Source organism: Apteryx rowi, unplaced genomic scaffold (assembly GCF_003343035.1).
Source record: "Apteryx rowi isolate R43461 unplaced genomic scaffold, aptRow1 scaffold_156, whole genome shotgun sequence".
NCBI lineage: Eukaryota > Metazoa > Chordata > Aves > Apterygiformes > Apterygidae > Apteryx > Apteryx rowi.
The window spans coordinates 237,918-250,627 of record NW_020447819.1 but is presented as its reverse complement, the minus strand read 5'-3'; the positions used below and the strand labels follow the sequence as shown (position 1 = coordinate 250,627).

Genomic DNA, 12,710 nt, shown 5'->3' with positions numbered 1-12,710 from the left:
TACATAGCATGAACTGAAATGGTAACTCCTATGCCATTAAATATGAAGCAGCTACACTGACTTTAGCAGAGTTATTGCAGATATATGGCCATTTTAATGAATTTAAATATGGCTCTGTATGTGCATACAAGACTGATACTAGATTTGGTGCACATTAAACAGAAAAATGATCAAAGTTTTTGCATGTCTGCCTTTATGCTTTCTTGAGTACTGGGTAAAAAGATGCAAGCATAGAATTTGCATTTCTGAAGAGGCATGTTTAATATTGACTCTTAAGAAGATGTGTCCCTCCTACTAATAAGTAACGTGGCGACTCCACAGCAGTGCCATAGTGGATACCACTTACTGCTTTTTATTATGTACTTGACCTATACTGAACCAGATCAAGCCTAAAAAGTATGTACTCTAAGGCTTTGTCTACACAGGGACATTACACTGAAGTAATTTAAGTTAATTTACCTTACAGTATCTTTGAATAGACAGCCATTTCCCCCTCCCTCAAGGCAAAAATTTTAAATGCAGTAACTAATTGTAATATTCATGCAGGCAGGTTCTGAACTATACCAGCTGATTCCTCCAATTATCGTCCCATTTTACATGACATTACATCTCTGTGGCTTGAGACTAGCTTGACTTTGCTTTTGCCAGCCCTCTGCTATTTCAGGGTCATCCTGCATTTTAGACACTGGATTTAGATACCTGAGAACCAAGTCAGTCCCTTCACTAAGTAATACACAAGTATTACTTAGTAATGAATTCAAATAGCCATTGAATCCTTCTAGCTTCTGGTCTCTCTGTCCTTCTGATATCTCCACACTGGCCCCTTTCTGGTTCTGGGCTTGACTGTCATCTTTAGTGAGATGTATGTCCATCCAATTAAAATAACACAAGTATCTGCAAGGCCTTGTCAGAAAACAGGAAGGTGAGGAGGTGGCATGACCCATGATATCAACAGGATGGTTTCACCTGATCTGCAAGATCCACAGAGTTGTGCCTTATAATGGGTGCCCCCACCATGTTCTGGACAGTTGGCCTACTGGCACAGATCCCGTTTGCTGCTGAGCGCTGGCCATTGAGGAGGCAAGCTTAGATAGTGATGGCAGCACTTGGACACCTTACTGGGGTCCCATCTGGTAACGCCACTGCCAGCACATCACTTCTGTACTGCTGCCCTGTTCCACTGGTCACTTATAGTTGAACTAGTGCTATACTCAAAAGCTTATTACAAGCAAAAAGGAGACGCACCTTATATGTAAAGCCAGTAATCTATTGTTAGAATAACTGAAAGCTTAACAGTCTAATATAAGAATTACTCTAGATGTAATTATTACAGAAGAGATGAAAAAAAGAGAACAGGACACTGTTACTACTACAGAAAAAATCTCAATAATGCTACTAATAAGAGTAAAATTGATATGCACACTTCCTACTATCTACCCCTTTTTCTCTGATGTTATGCTCACCTTTCCACTGCCCCTCTAGGTCCGAACGTCAATGACTTCAGGCTGTGATAGCGAGAGAAATACAGCAGGTTGTCAGCATCCCAAGTCCTTCACCTTGAAGATTGCCATGGTGATGGGTTCTTCCTCCTTAGTCTATTCCTCGCTTATGGTTGTAGTGCACTTTACACCTTGTTCTTTCTTCACTGGTCTGCAAGTCCGCATTACATCTGAAATTCCTAGTCATTAAAAAAACTGCTGTAACAGCTAAGATAAGGCAGAGCCTGAGGCAGGTCAAGACAAGTTCAGACAAAGCAAGCCTGACAAGCCTCAGTCCTGGAGGCCTTGCAAAGTCAGCACAAAGTCTGGGGCCTGTTACTAGCAATGACAAAGCTGTATTTACTGGGCTATGAGGCTGCATTAGCCCAGGAATCGTTATCTTCTCACTACAGCCATTGCAGACAAATGCTTTACTGCATGCAGTGGTCAGCTGAGCTGATTATTTTGGCATAATTGGGGATTTTGATACCCCAGTTGGATCCAACAGCACATAGAAAGACAAAACATGTAAGGCCCTGGGTGGTATGGCCATTTAATGCCAGTTCCTCTGGTGCAAGGGTCCGGAGGGTTGGGGGCAGCCCAGGATCAGTGTGCAGTTTGCCTTGCAGGCTGGCAAACTGCAAGCCGTAGGAGGAAACGGGCAAGAACCGCAGAGCCCTTCAAACCACAGGCATCTCGCGTGGCTTTGACCCTTACCTGCAACAGCAGAACGTAAGAGGGCAAAGTGATGCTCTGTGGTTGATGTCCTCTATTTTTACAATGGATATAAGGTATGTCTCAAGATAGGCTTTAAATAAATTATTGTTCACCTTTCACTTGGTGTCAAAGTCAATGGAAAAGGAATTGCATAATTTCATCTGCCTGTTCCTCTTTCTTCTCTAGAACATAGAGACGCAATGAAGCTGCAGTGCCTCACCCTGTATGGCTCTAGATGCAGGCAGTTTCCTCTGCCTGCACTGACTATCGGACCGCTGGGCTCAGCGAGCTGGCCCCAGCAGACCATGCCCATGGAAAGATGAATGCATCTAGTTTAGGAGCACTGGTAATCTCAGTGTCGCTATCACAGCATCTATGCAAAATAGCCCAAGGCAAGGTGGAACATTGTGCCTGTGTATAGCTCCAAATAATTCTAGGCAAGTCATACCTAATGACTTCTACATAATGATTATTAAGGAAAATACCCTTACATAACATAGCAAATTTCAGCATCATTAAATCCTTGCACTGAGCATTTCCCCCTGCTCTAAAGAGGTGCCTTGAAAAGGAGATTTTTTTTCAAGATACCTAAAGAGAAGCTAAAACCTTTGCAAAGTTTTAATATATTTTGTACATCTTAGGCCAAGAGTGTCAAAATTGCTGTTTTATATAAATGACCACATTTTACATTTTCTTCTGCTGGATCTTTGTCAAGGACACCCAGCTAAGAGATTTTTCTTTCAACTGCTTAATAAATTTAAATTAATGCATAATATTTTTCTTCCACAACAGGTAATAGAGACCTGTAGGGCTCACTTCCTTGCTAGTCCCCAGCCAGGGTGTCCCACACTTCCGAGTGCAGACTTCGGTGACTTGGGTGCGCAAACTGTTCAGTGCACAAGCAGGGAGATGGCCAAGTGAAGTAATAAACTGTAATACTTCCAGTGAAAAATATAATAACTTTTCATTGATGAATACGTGACTTTGCTGAATTGTCACATACTTGCTGTAGCTCTGAGCACATAGGTCAACTGTGAAATCAGACAACATGTCTGTCTTTGTGTTTTGGAGTTCAAACCACTAACTGAACCATTTTTCTGAAAGCTATGAAAACACACAAGTTGCCATAGAAATATAGGCCTGGAAGACATCATCTACACTGAGGCAAGCTCAGCTGTGTCGATAGCATCAGCAGCAGATGGTGGTCTAACCTGTTCTTGAACATGTCTAATGAAAGACATTCTCTAATCTGCTGAGAGATCAAAAGGGACCTTTATGAAAAATCTGTTCTGCTTTAACCCAACCCTGCCGCATTGCACAAGCCAAAGTACTTTCCCAACCACAGAGCTGTTTTGTTGGGTTGTAGCACAACTTTTAGGAAGATATCTAATCAAACATGCAGTAATTACAGCAGGTTATGCCCCGTAGCCATAGGTAAACAGATAATTATCTTCACCTTTAAGAACAATTTACACTTTACGTGACAAGAGGGCCCAGGAAACCCCCAACCAGCATGTGAGGTGTGATACCACCAGCAGAGCCAGCCATGCTGGTTCTGGCAGGGCCATGACATTGAACAAGTGTAAGGGTCCTGGGTCACCTAGCACACAGAAGTCACTGAATAATTTCATGTTGAAGCAATGAAAATAACTACAGTGAGGCAAAAAATGCCTTTTTTTTAATTCACAAAAATAAAAACAGATATTCGTATTTGATTTCACAAAACAAAGACATTCTCAGAAACCTCTGGTTTTGTAGAACTGTTTGAAAAAAAGTGAACAAGTGAGGCAGGCAGGGATGGCTGGAGATGGACAGCCGGCTGAGTGCATTGCCAAAGAGCAGGGAGCTCCAGATCCGGGGGACTTCCCTCCCTGCCCTGCCTACACACCTTGCCTGCCTGCCTTGCTTTGCCAGCCCTACCCAGCTCTGCTCTGCCCTGCCTGCCCTACACTGTCTGCCCTGGTCTGCCCTGCCTGCCCTGCTCTTCTCTACCTGCTCTGCTCCGCCTGCCCTGCTCTGCTCTATCTGCTCTGCTCTGCCTGCCCGCCCTGCTCTGCCTTCCCCGTTCGCCCTGCCCTGCTCTGCCTGCCTGCATCCCACCACAAGTTGCGGCGGAATTAACTTTAGCCTCCAAAATGTTCGCTTCTGTCAAAGCAGCTTTCTTCCCCCTCCTGAAGAAAACTCTTCCAGTGGCAACCTGCACCCAGGTCTGACAATAACCCCTACAAACCTTGTGATCTTATGTTTACTGAGAGCTTAGTTTCGATTTTATTTGTTAATTTTCAGAACAGCATTGCAATTTAAACTTGTCAGTCCAGTCCCTAGTGGACATTTGTGCTATCACATGCTCATGCCCTCCAGACTCAGGCTGCATTTGCAGCCCCTCCTCAGAAGGCTCTGTGCTGATGCAAAAACACTCCTGTAGTTCTGCTGTAGTCTGAATTAGTTGTCATTTTTTTAATCACACTGGCAAATTTGATATTTGCAATTTCAAGCCTAGCTGATTTAGGCAGTTCCCCCCCCCTTTTTTTCCCCTCTCCTTTTCTGACTTTAATTTCCCTTGAACAATGTTCTGAATAAGAATTAAAAACCCTTCAGAGAAGAATAAAGATGAGGGCAGGTTCCTGCAGGATTTCTCACTTATCAAATCTCCAAGGGATTTAGCTTGTGTAAGGAGCTCCGTCACCAGCAGGAGGGGAGCTGTGGCTTGCAGGGTGCTCACAGCACTGTCAGGCACTCAGCATGACACCGCCAGCAGCTTCTGCAACACGGCGCACTCCCTGAAATGGAAGGGGCTGAGCCCGAGACTGTGCCAGGCTGAATACTGCCACTTAGACAATGATTTTGTAGCAGCAAATAGAAATATGAGAAAATACGGGATAAAGTGAAGGCAACTGCTTGCCAGCACTGAACAAGATGGGGCCCTTGTGCAAGGTGTTTTGTTTTAAAAGTATAGGATGGGATGGCGTTTATCTCCTCCATCTGAAAGTCCAACAGTAGCATGTAATTATGGAGGTGCTTGCTGGTGCTTTGTAATAGCTTTAGGCGTATCCATACAGACTTCCTTTTTCAACACAGTGGCAGAAGCCACTGGGTTGTCCCCGTGTCCCTGTTCAAACAAAATGCCCTGCTGATATCAAGGGGACATCTCATCTAAGTCAGGGTATGCAGATTGGGCCCTGAAGTCTCTTTCATTGAACACCCACCTTCTGACTTCACCAGAAAATCACAAGGTCTGGCTGTAATGTAATGTAATGTACTCACAATTAAGTATGACAAGGGAAGACTTTGACCCCTGATAGTGCTGCTGTGTGCTGCATGCATCGTGTCCATTTATCTGGAGTCTTCCCAACAGTTCTTCACTGTCTTTATGTTATGGTGCTGTTACAATACTGTTCTGCTGTATTGGGCCTTTACTGCTGGTGTCTTGCATGTGAGCTGTTACAGAAAAATTACAGTATGCAGACCAAAACCCTGCTTTTTAATAAGATGAGGCTACAGTGATGAAATGCTAACATTAGTTTGGCACTGCACTACACTCAGTTTCTGCTGTCCCACGGCTCCCCCAGGCCCCACGCGCAGGGCGCATGGCCGTGGGGGCACCAGCAGGCACAACCCAATGGCCTGAGGTGTCTCCTTCCCCCAGTGCCAGATCCTCCCCAGCACAGGTTATACCCCCTTCCCCAGGCTCAGGTGCCTGCAAGGGAAGCCAGGCTCCTTCCCTCTGCCAGGTCTCGCAGCTGACAGACGGCTGTGGTCCCAGACTGTGGCTCCTGAAGATACCACATTTCTATCCAAATTGCAGTTTCTGTAGGAGGTCTTTCCACTGCCAAGGCTGAGCTCACTGCAGTCAGCGATCACATGAACACTTCTAAGGACCCACAAGTTTGCCAGGTGCCACTAAAGAAATGTGAGTAGTTACTCAGTTTCCTGCTTATCAACAGAGATAGTGGTGTAAGATTTTGGCAGGTTGGGTGGGTGACTGCATTATTTCTGCAGTCTAGATGGTAACCTAAAGTGAGCAATCCATAAATGCCTTGAAAGTTTAGAGGGTGAAATACACAGCACGTTTCACATCATTTTTTGCCCATTGCTTGTTATTTTGCCATTAAATTGTGTCAGCCAGAAACTGGAACAGACTTAACCAATCAGTTGAGCTCTCTGCTCTGTGGCTGGACCTAGGCTGGTTGTGTCCCAGTGGCCCAAGCTGGAGTGATCGTCTTCATGATGTCTGCTGTACTCAGTAACAGGTCTGCTGTACTCAGTAACAGGGTGCGATCCAAAGCTCATGGGATGCCATGGTATGGCCACGGTGTCACCCCCCCCCCCACACACACACACAGACAATACCAGTCTTCAGAAATCAATTCTAGAAATCCTGATTCTTAGTCCTTTTGAAAAATGCTTTCCTCTCTTACACTGACAGTGTATCTATCTGATGTACTCCTGTAAGAGCTAATGCCTGCGTCCTGCAGCCAGCTGCTCCTATGGCCATATGCTGCTCCTGCTGCATAAAGTACCATTTACTATACTAACTATTAAAGTAATGTTGCAAGGATTTATTTATAAAGTAATGTACGCTGGAATTGCAAACCACTACTATATTAAAAGTATATTTATTAAAAATCAAAACAGCAGAGGCCAGCTACGTTTTTCTGTTCTCAGAAAGTACCATCCAATTATTTCATATCAAGATAAGAAAGTGCTCTTAGATTTAGTTAGCTCAATCCTCTTTTGACTACAATTAACTAGGAAATGGTTTGTGACAGGTAATCCTATGATATATTGAAGGCTAACTTCCATTAGACTTCTCAAAAGGTAACATTTCTCATGTGCCTAAATAGTTGCAAACTAGAAGATTCAACTTATCAAAGTCAAAAGAAAATTCTGGAAAGTGCACTTAAAAAGTTGCCTTCTCTGGTAGAAAAAAAACAGTCCTGTTCAATGGGTTTGGTTCAAGGAAAGCAAGTAAGCAGATGTTTAAATCCAGCAAAAACTGGGCAAGCACTTAGTCACATCTATGAGGACATACATATCACATCCAGGTATTTCAGTGGGACTTTTAGGAATTCATGTACTCTTACCGAACAAGAATATTCCCCCCAAAAGGATCATTGAGTAGTAACACTTAATTGTTTCTTTTTATTTGCAAAACTATTTTTAATGTTTTGTTGTTGTTTTAAATAATATACTGACTTTTATGAAGGTATTCCATGGATAAAATGTGCATATGTGAGATCTGCATCTACTTTCTCCAGCTATTATGTGTTTACAGGATGACAATGAAGAGGATGACAGTGAGGCAGCAGCCTGGAGGTGTTGAGGATGTATCATTACATCCCATAGCTGTAACATGACATACCTTACATAAAAGGTGACAGTAAGATGAGCTTGTTGGTTCATGCTGGAGCAGGATTTTTACTGCTGATTGCCTGAGACAACCTCGGGTCACAATAAAACCTCCATTTGCAGGCCCCATGCAGAGGCTTCACAGTCTGCAAGGGGCTCAGCAGCCAAACTTTGGAAATCCTCTGCTTTGGTCTTCATTTTAATATTTCCCCCCCCATAACCAGTGTATTTGTTGTGATTATTTTTCTCTCATTAAAGCCAGTACGAGAGAGGATTTCTAGCCAGCTGTCCGGAGGCTATGCTGAGGGAGTGATAGGATCCATGTGGTCCTGGCATGTCGTGGGGGGTCTGGGGCAAAGTCCACCTCCCTCATCTCCAGACAGTGTGGTGAGGGAGGTGTCTCAGAACCATTAAGGTTTTGTAACCTAAACCCCTGTCAGTCCGGTCAAAAATAACAGGGTTGACTGTAAGTGCTACTGCAGGAAGTGGGTAAGATTATCTTTGCTATTTTTGTGTGCCTCACATTTGCTATGTTACACTGTTTGGATTTGTTATATTTAAATGTAAATGTTTATCCTTTTATAACACATGACTGTGATCTTTGCCATTTCATTTATAATATTGTACAAATTCATATTACAGAATACAAGAGCTGTAAGAAAGCATAATACTTGTTCTGCTTCAAATTCCTGATTATTGATTGAGGGGTATAAAAAAGCAATTCAGAAACTATTTAAACTATTTTACCTGATGTAAGAGTTAACAGATTAACCAGTGAGCAAACCAGTCTGCCTCTTTTTTTTTTTTTTTTAACCAGAATTGGCAATTAAATCTTTCAGAGGCTGGTGCCAGTTTCCCAGTGATGCAGCACGGTTCTGACTGCTTGCTAAGTCAGGATCAGACAATAAATACTGTTAGTCACATTTCTCCACAGCCAAGCCCAAAGAGAGACACAACAGACGGAGCACTGTGCAGCAGCAGTCCACTCACGGCTAGCCCACACCGTGCCGCGCAGCCTGGGGCAAGCTATTCAGCCTCCTCGGTAATTAATTTTTGTCACGTTACAAATGGACAAAACATCCAGTTCATGAATTTTAACAGCGTAGGGAGTGAAAGGGTCACACAGTTCTTTGAAAATGCTAGACGTGAATACTACCGATACTGTATGCTCAGACGTGTCATATTGTTTATTTTGTGACGTTGTGAGGCTTGTAATTGCACAGAACAAATACACTGGTAAACTTCTTTAACGTATTGTAACCTGTAACATTGAGAAATATTCCTGAGTAATTATTACTTAGCTGATGGGAGAAAGTGATTCAAGTTAATTTGGCTTGCAACACTGCATAAAAATTTCTTTGAAGAGATTTTTATTCTTTTCCTGCCTCGTTCCTCAGCTGTGTGGCAGTTGTGTTGGAACTGATCCTGGCGTTTGGAGACGCCGCACGAGGAAGTGACCCCGAAACGCCCCGCTGCCAGCGCCCAGCGCGATCGAAACGCCGCCGGGCCGCGGCGACGCCTCCCGCAACGGCCGCGCGCGGCCGCACTGTGAGGCCGCCCCGCCGCGCGCCCCGGCGGCCGTTGGGCGGGGCCCGGCGCCCCCCCGCCACGCGCTGCCTAACGGCCCCGCGCCGCGGCGGCGCCCCCGCGGCCGCTTGGCCCCTGCGCGCCGCCGTACCAATCCGGCTCCCCCCCGCCCTATGCTCCCCCCAACATGGCCGCCCCAGTGGCGTCCGCCTCGGCCCGCCTCGGCCCGCCGCCGCTCGCCGCCCGCCGCCGGCCGTAGGCAGCCGCGGCGCCGGGAGGCGGGGGGAGCCGCGGGGAGGCGGGGGGAGCCGCGGGGCCTCCATGAGGGGCTGGGGCAGCCCCAGGCCGGGCCTGCCCAGGCCGCTGACTCCTCCCTTGGGGAAGGGGGGTGCGCTGGGGCCGCCTCCGCCGCCGCCCGCCGGGGCCGCGGCCGCCGCCGCCTCCGCCGCCGTGTGACTGGAGCGCGGGCGGGTGGCTGCGGGCGCCGCTCGGAGCCGCGGGCGCGGCGGCCCCGACACCTGCCCCGCGGGAGCGGCCCGCCCGCCGGCGGCCGCGATGTTTTCCCTCAAGCAGCCCAAACCCACCTTCAGGTCCTACCTTCTGCCGCTGCCGCAGGTAACGCCGCCGCCCCCCGGCCCGGCCCGGCCCGACCCGACCCGACGCTTCCCGGCCTGCCCGCGGCACCTGCGCGGAGCCGGCGGCTCGGCTCGGCGCCCTCCCGGGGACGCGTGTGGCGGCCGCCCTGAGCCCCCGGGGAGCGGGGCTTCCCCGGGGCGCCGCCGCGGACGGGTTAAACCCGCCCTGTGAGGTCGCCTCGGGGAGCTGGAACCGCGCTGCAGGTGCTGTGGCCTCGCGCGGCCCGGGCCGCCCCGCCGGGGCCCTCTGGGGAGAGGCGGCCCGGCCTCCCCCGCTGTGCCGGTGGTTAACCTCTCGTCGTGGCCGTCGTTTCGTTTTCAGTACTCGCCTGGTGGCATAAACGTGAAGATCGGGTCTGGCTAGGGTTTTTTGTTGTGATCTGGATGTGCACTTCTGCATTTGGCAGAATGTGGTTCTTTTTACTTTTTTAGGCTTACAAGTAGGCCCTAGTAGAAGGTGGATGCCCCTATAGCAACATATTTGACAGGTTGACCCATTGTCTTTTTTTTTCCCCCCCTCTGGGTGGAAGTGAAATGTCAATGAAATGTATTTCTGGGTATTTTTAGTTCTGGGAAGTGATGATATCACTGTTACTATGGGAACCATAAGCATTAAGGTTATTTCACTGAAGGTTCTGATCTTTTTATAGAAGTAAGTTTTTTTTGTGTGCATGTGTGTTTTTAAAGGTCTGGAATTAAAATGCAAGTAGGCATTGCAAGTGTACCTAGGCCTTGGTCTTCAGAAATTTTTCTCGTGGGGAAAGTCATACATGTTAAAAATCAGTAGAGAGTTTTGTGTTTTATATCTATATAAATCTTGCTGTAGGACCCAAGCCTTTACAGAATGTCAAGCTGAACTGCTTTTCATTTGGTCTGTGACTTGTTATACCCTAGGTTATGCAATTAGCTAAACTTTAGCACTTAAAATACCGTACCATTCATTTGGTGCAAAGCTAAATGCACGCAAAAATACTGGTATGATTACATCAAATTATTGGTACAGTTGGATCCTATTTCTTTGAAATTATCTCTTTTAAGTTAAAAGAACTTTCTCCTTTGCCCAAATAGATCAGACTTGTGTCCGATTGTAAACTTGTAGTTCTTAAGCAAATTTTTTTTTTTAATCTTTCCTCCAGGCTGACGATCATATAGTTTCAGAACCCAGGATTAAAAAACTGGAACCAGTACTTTTGCCAGGTAAATATAAATGTGGGACTTGACAGATATCTAAACTGAGATATATTTAATTCTTCTGTTTATTCTAATAGAATTGTTAGTTTGCAAATTGCTCTCCCTATTTTTCTGTTCTAACCTTTTTACCTAAATCTAAAAGACTAAATAAATGTGTAGGTAGTTTCTCCCATGTAATGGGTTAGTATGTGTAGAATAATGTCTTAGTTTTATTGTATATTTGAAACAGGGAACCACTGTACATTTTGTAGCTTCTGTGACACCTTCTGGAAGCCTATCTATTAAAAATTACATCTTTGCCAGATAGGCAGAACTTTACATCTGTGCAGAACCCACTCACATAGCCTGTGTTGCAGTCTTCTGTTATTTTAAAGGAAAATATTTATAGAACTTCCACTAAGTAGGCATAATTGACTACTGTATTGGAAGACTTTTAATGCTATCTTTATTCATTTTCTCTTATTCAATACTCAGCTGTTCTGTAATTTTGGAAACTGTAAGTGTCTTGAAACCTATGCAGAATAGTCTTTTTAATGCATGGATTAGAAAAGCAATGTGTATTTTTAATCACTGTTCATAATTATATACGTATATAAGTCTAACACGTCCTTGACTTCTCTTCCACATTTTAAGTAAGAAATAAAATCTTTGGTTCAGCCAGGAGGTTCGGTAAATGAGGATTTGTGAAAGCCTTTTTCAGGTACCAAAAGAACATTCTACTGTTCTCAGTATTACTTTAGTCACAAACTGTACGCCACAGTAGTAAGTTAGGCCAACTCCAAAGCTTGGCATTTCTATGTGTTACTTTGAGTTTAAAACAACTGGAAAATGCATTTTTTTCTTGTAATTTTGCTTGTATATTATCAAAAATGTATGTAGATACACTAATGTCAGAAGCTATTGCTATATTGTCTAAGTTTAAAGATGTTGTCTAAGATTAAGTTATTCTTCAAAATTAATTATTTTCCATACTGCTTCATATTGGACTGTTGTTAATTAAGCAGTACTAATTGGTGTGGTGTGGTCCAGTGAGATACCTTAAGCTGAAGAGGCTGAAATCTTGAGGAAAAGAAGAGGTTGTACTGAAAGAGTAGATACTGACTGACTGACCCTTCTAATGAAATAAAATAATATGGCTTCTGTTTGAGGCATAAATACCCTGAAATACATTGCTATGGCTGTTTAATATTAGAAATACTTACATTTTTATGCTTGTAAACCTTCTGCTTACCACTTGGCATCTTATTGGTTATGTCACAGTTATTATTCATCCAAGGTCTTTGACTCACAAGGAAGTGACTGCATGTTCTTCTCTGATACATCCCACAATAAATGGAAGGCAGTATGAGATCGCTTTTTTTGAAGTGTAGCGCATCTCGCCTTTTCTGTGGGACATGCACATGAGCAGTTACACAAAACAACTTATGTGCAGTAACATTTAGCTGTGTTATTATTCTTACTTTGTGAAACCCCGAAGTAAACTTAAAACAGTGCTGACTGAGTTTTCTTTCTCAACTGGCTTGTATTTATTCTAGGTTTGTATCATTTCTCATTTTCCTTATCTGTATTATCTTTAAAATTGGCGTTTGGTGGCTTTAGGGGCATTTGTAAAGGAAATTGCCATAGGTTATATAGAAAGTGATTGAAAGAATGCGACTCAGACTAGTATTAAACTTCTGCCTTCATATCACTCTCGGGTGCTATTTTGAATTATTTCCTGATAAAATTCATCCCTCCATCCAGTTACAGAATAGCTCTGGCAAAATATTTCAATTTTTGTAAGTCCCCATCTGAATGAGGGTGGGGGGAAATA

The 12,710-nt window shown here is 44.7% G+C and overlaps 1 protein-coding gene across 1 annotated transcript in view; it reads left to right on the top strand.

The window, feature by feature from the left end:
* The first annotated feature begins 9,578 nt into the window (after window positions 1-9,578).
* MTMR10 (myotubularin related protein 10) overlaps window positions 9,579-12,710 on the top strand; it is a 39,877-nt gene continuing 36,745 nt past the window's right edge. The window contains exons 1-2 of the mRNA XM_026059379.1: window positions 9,579-9,686; window positions 10,843-10,903. Of these exons, the coding sequence (XP_025915164.1) occupies window positions 9,627-9,686; window positions 10,843-10,903 (121 nt within the window). The 5' untranslated portion in view covers window positions 9,579-9,626. The remainder of the gene's footprint in view (window positions 9,687-10,842; window positions 10,904-12,710) is intronic.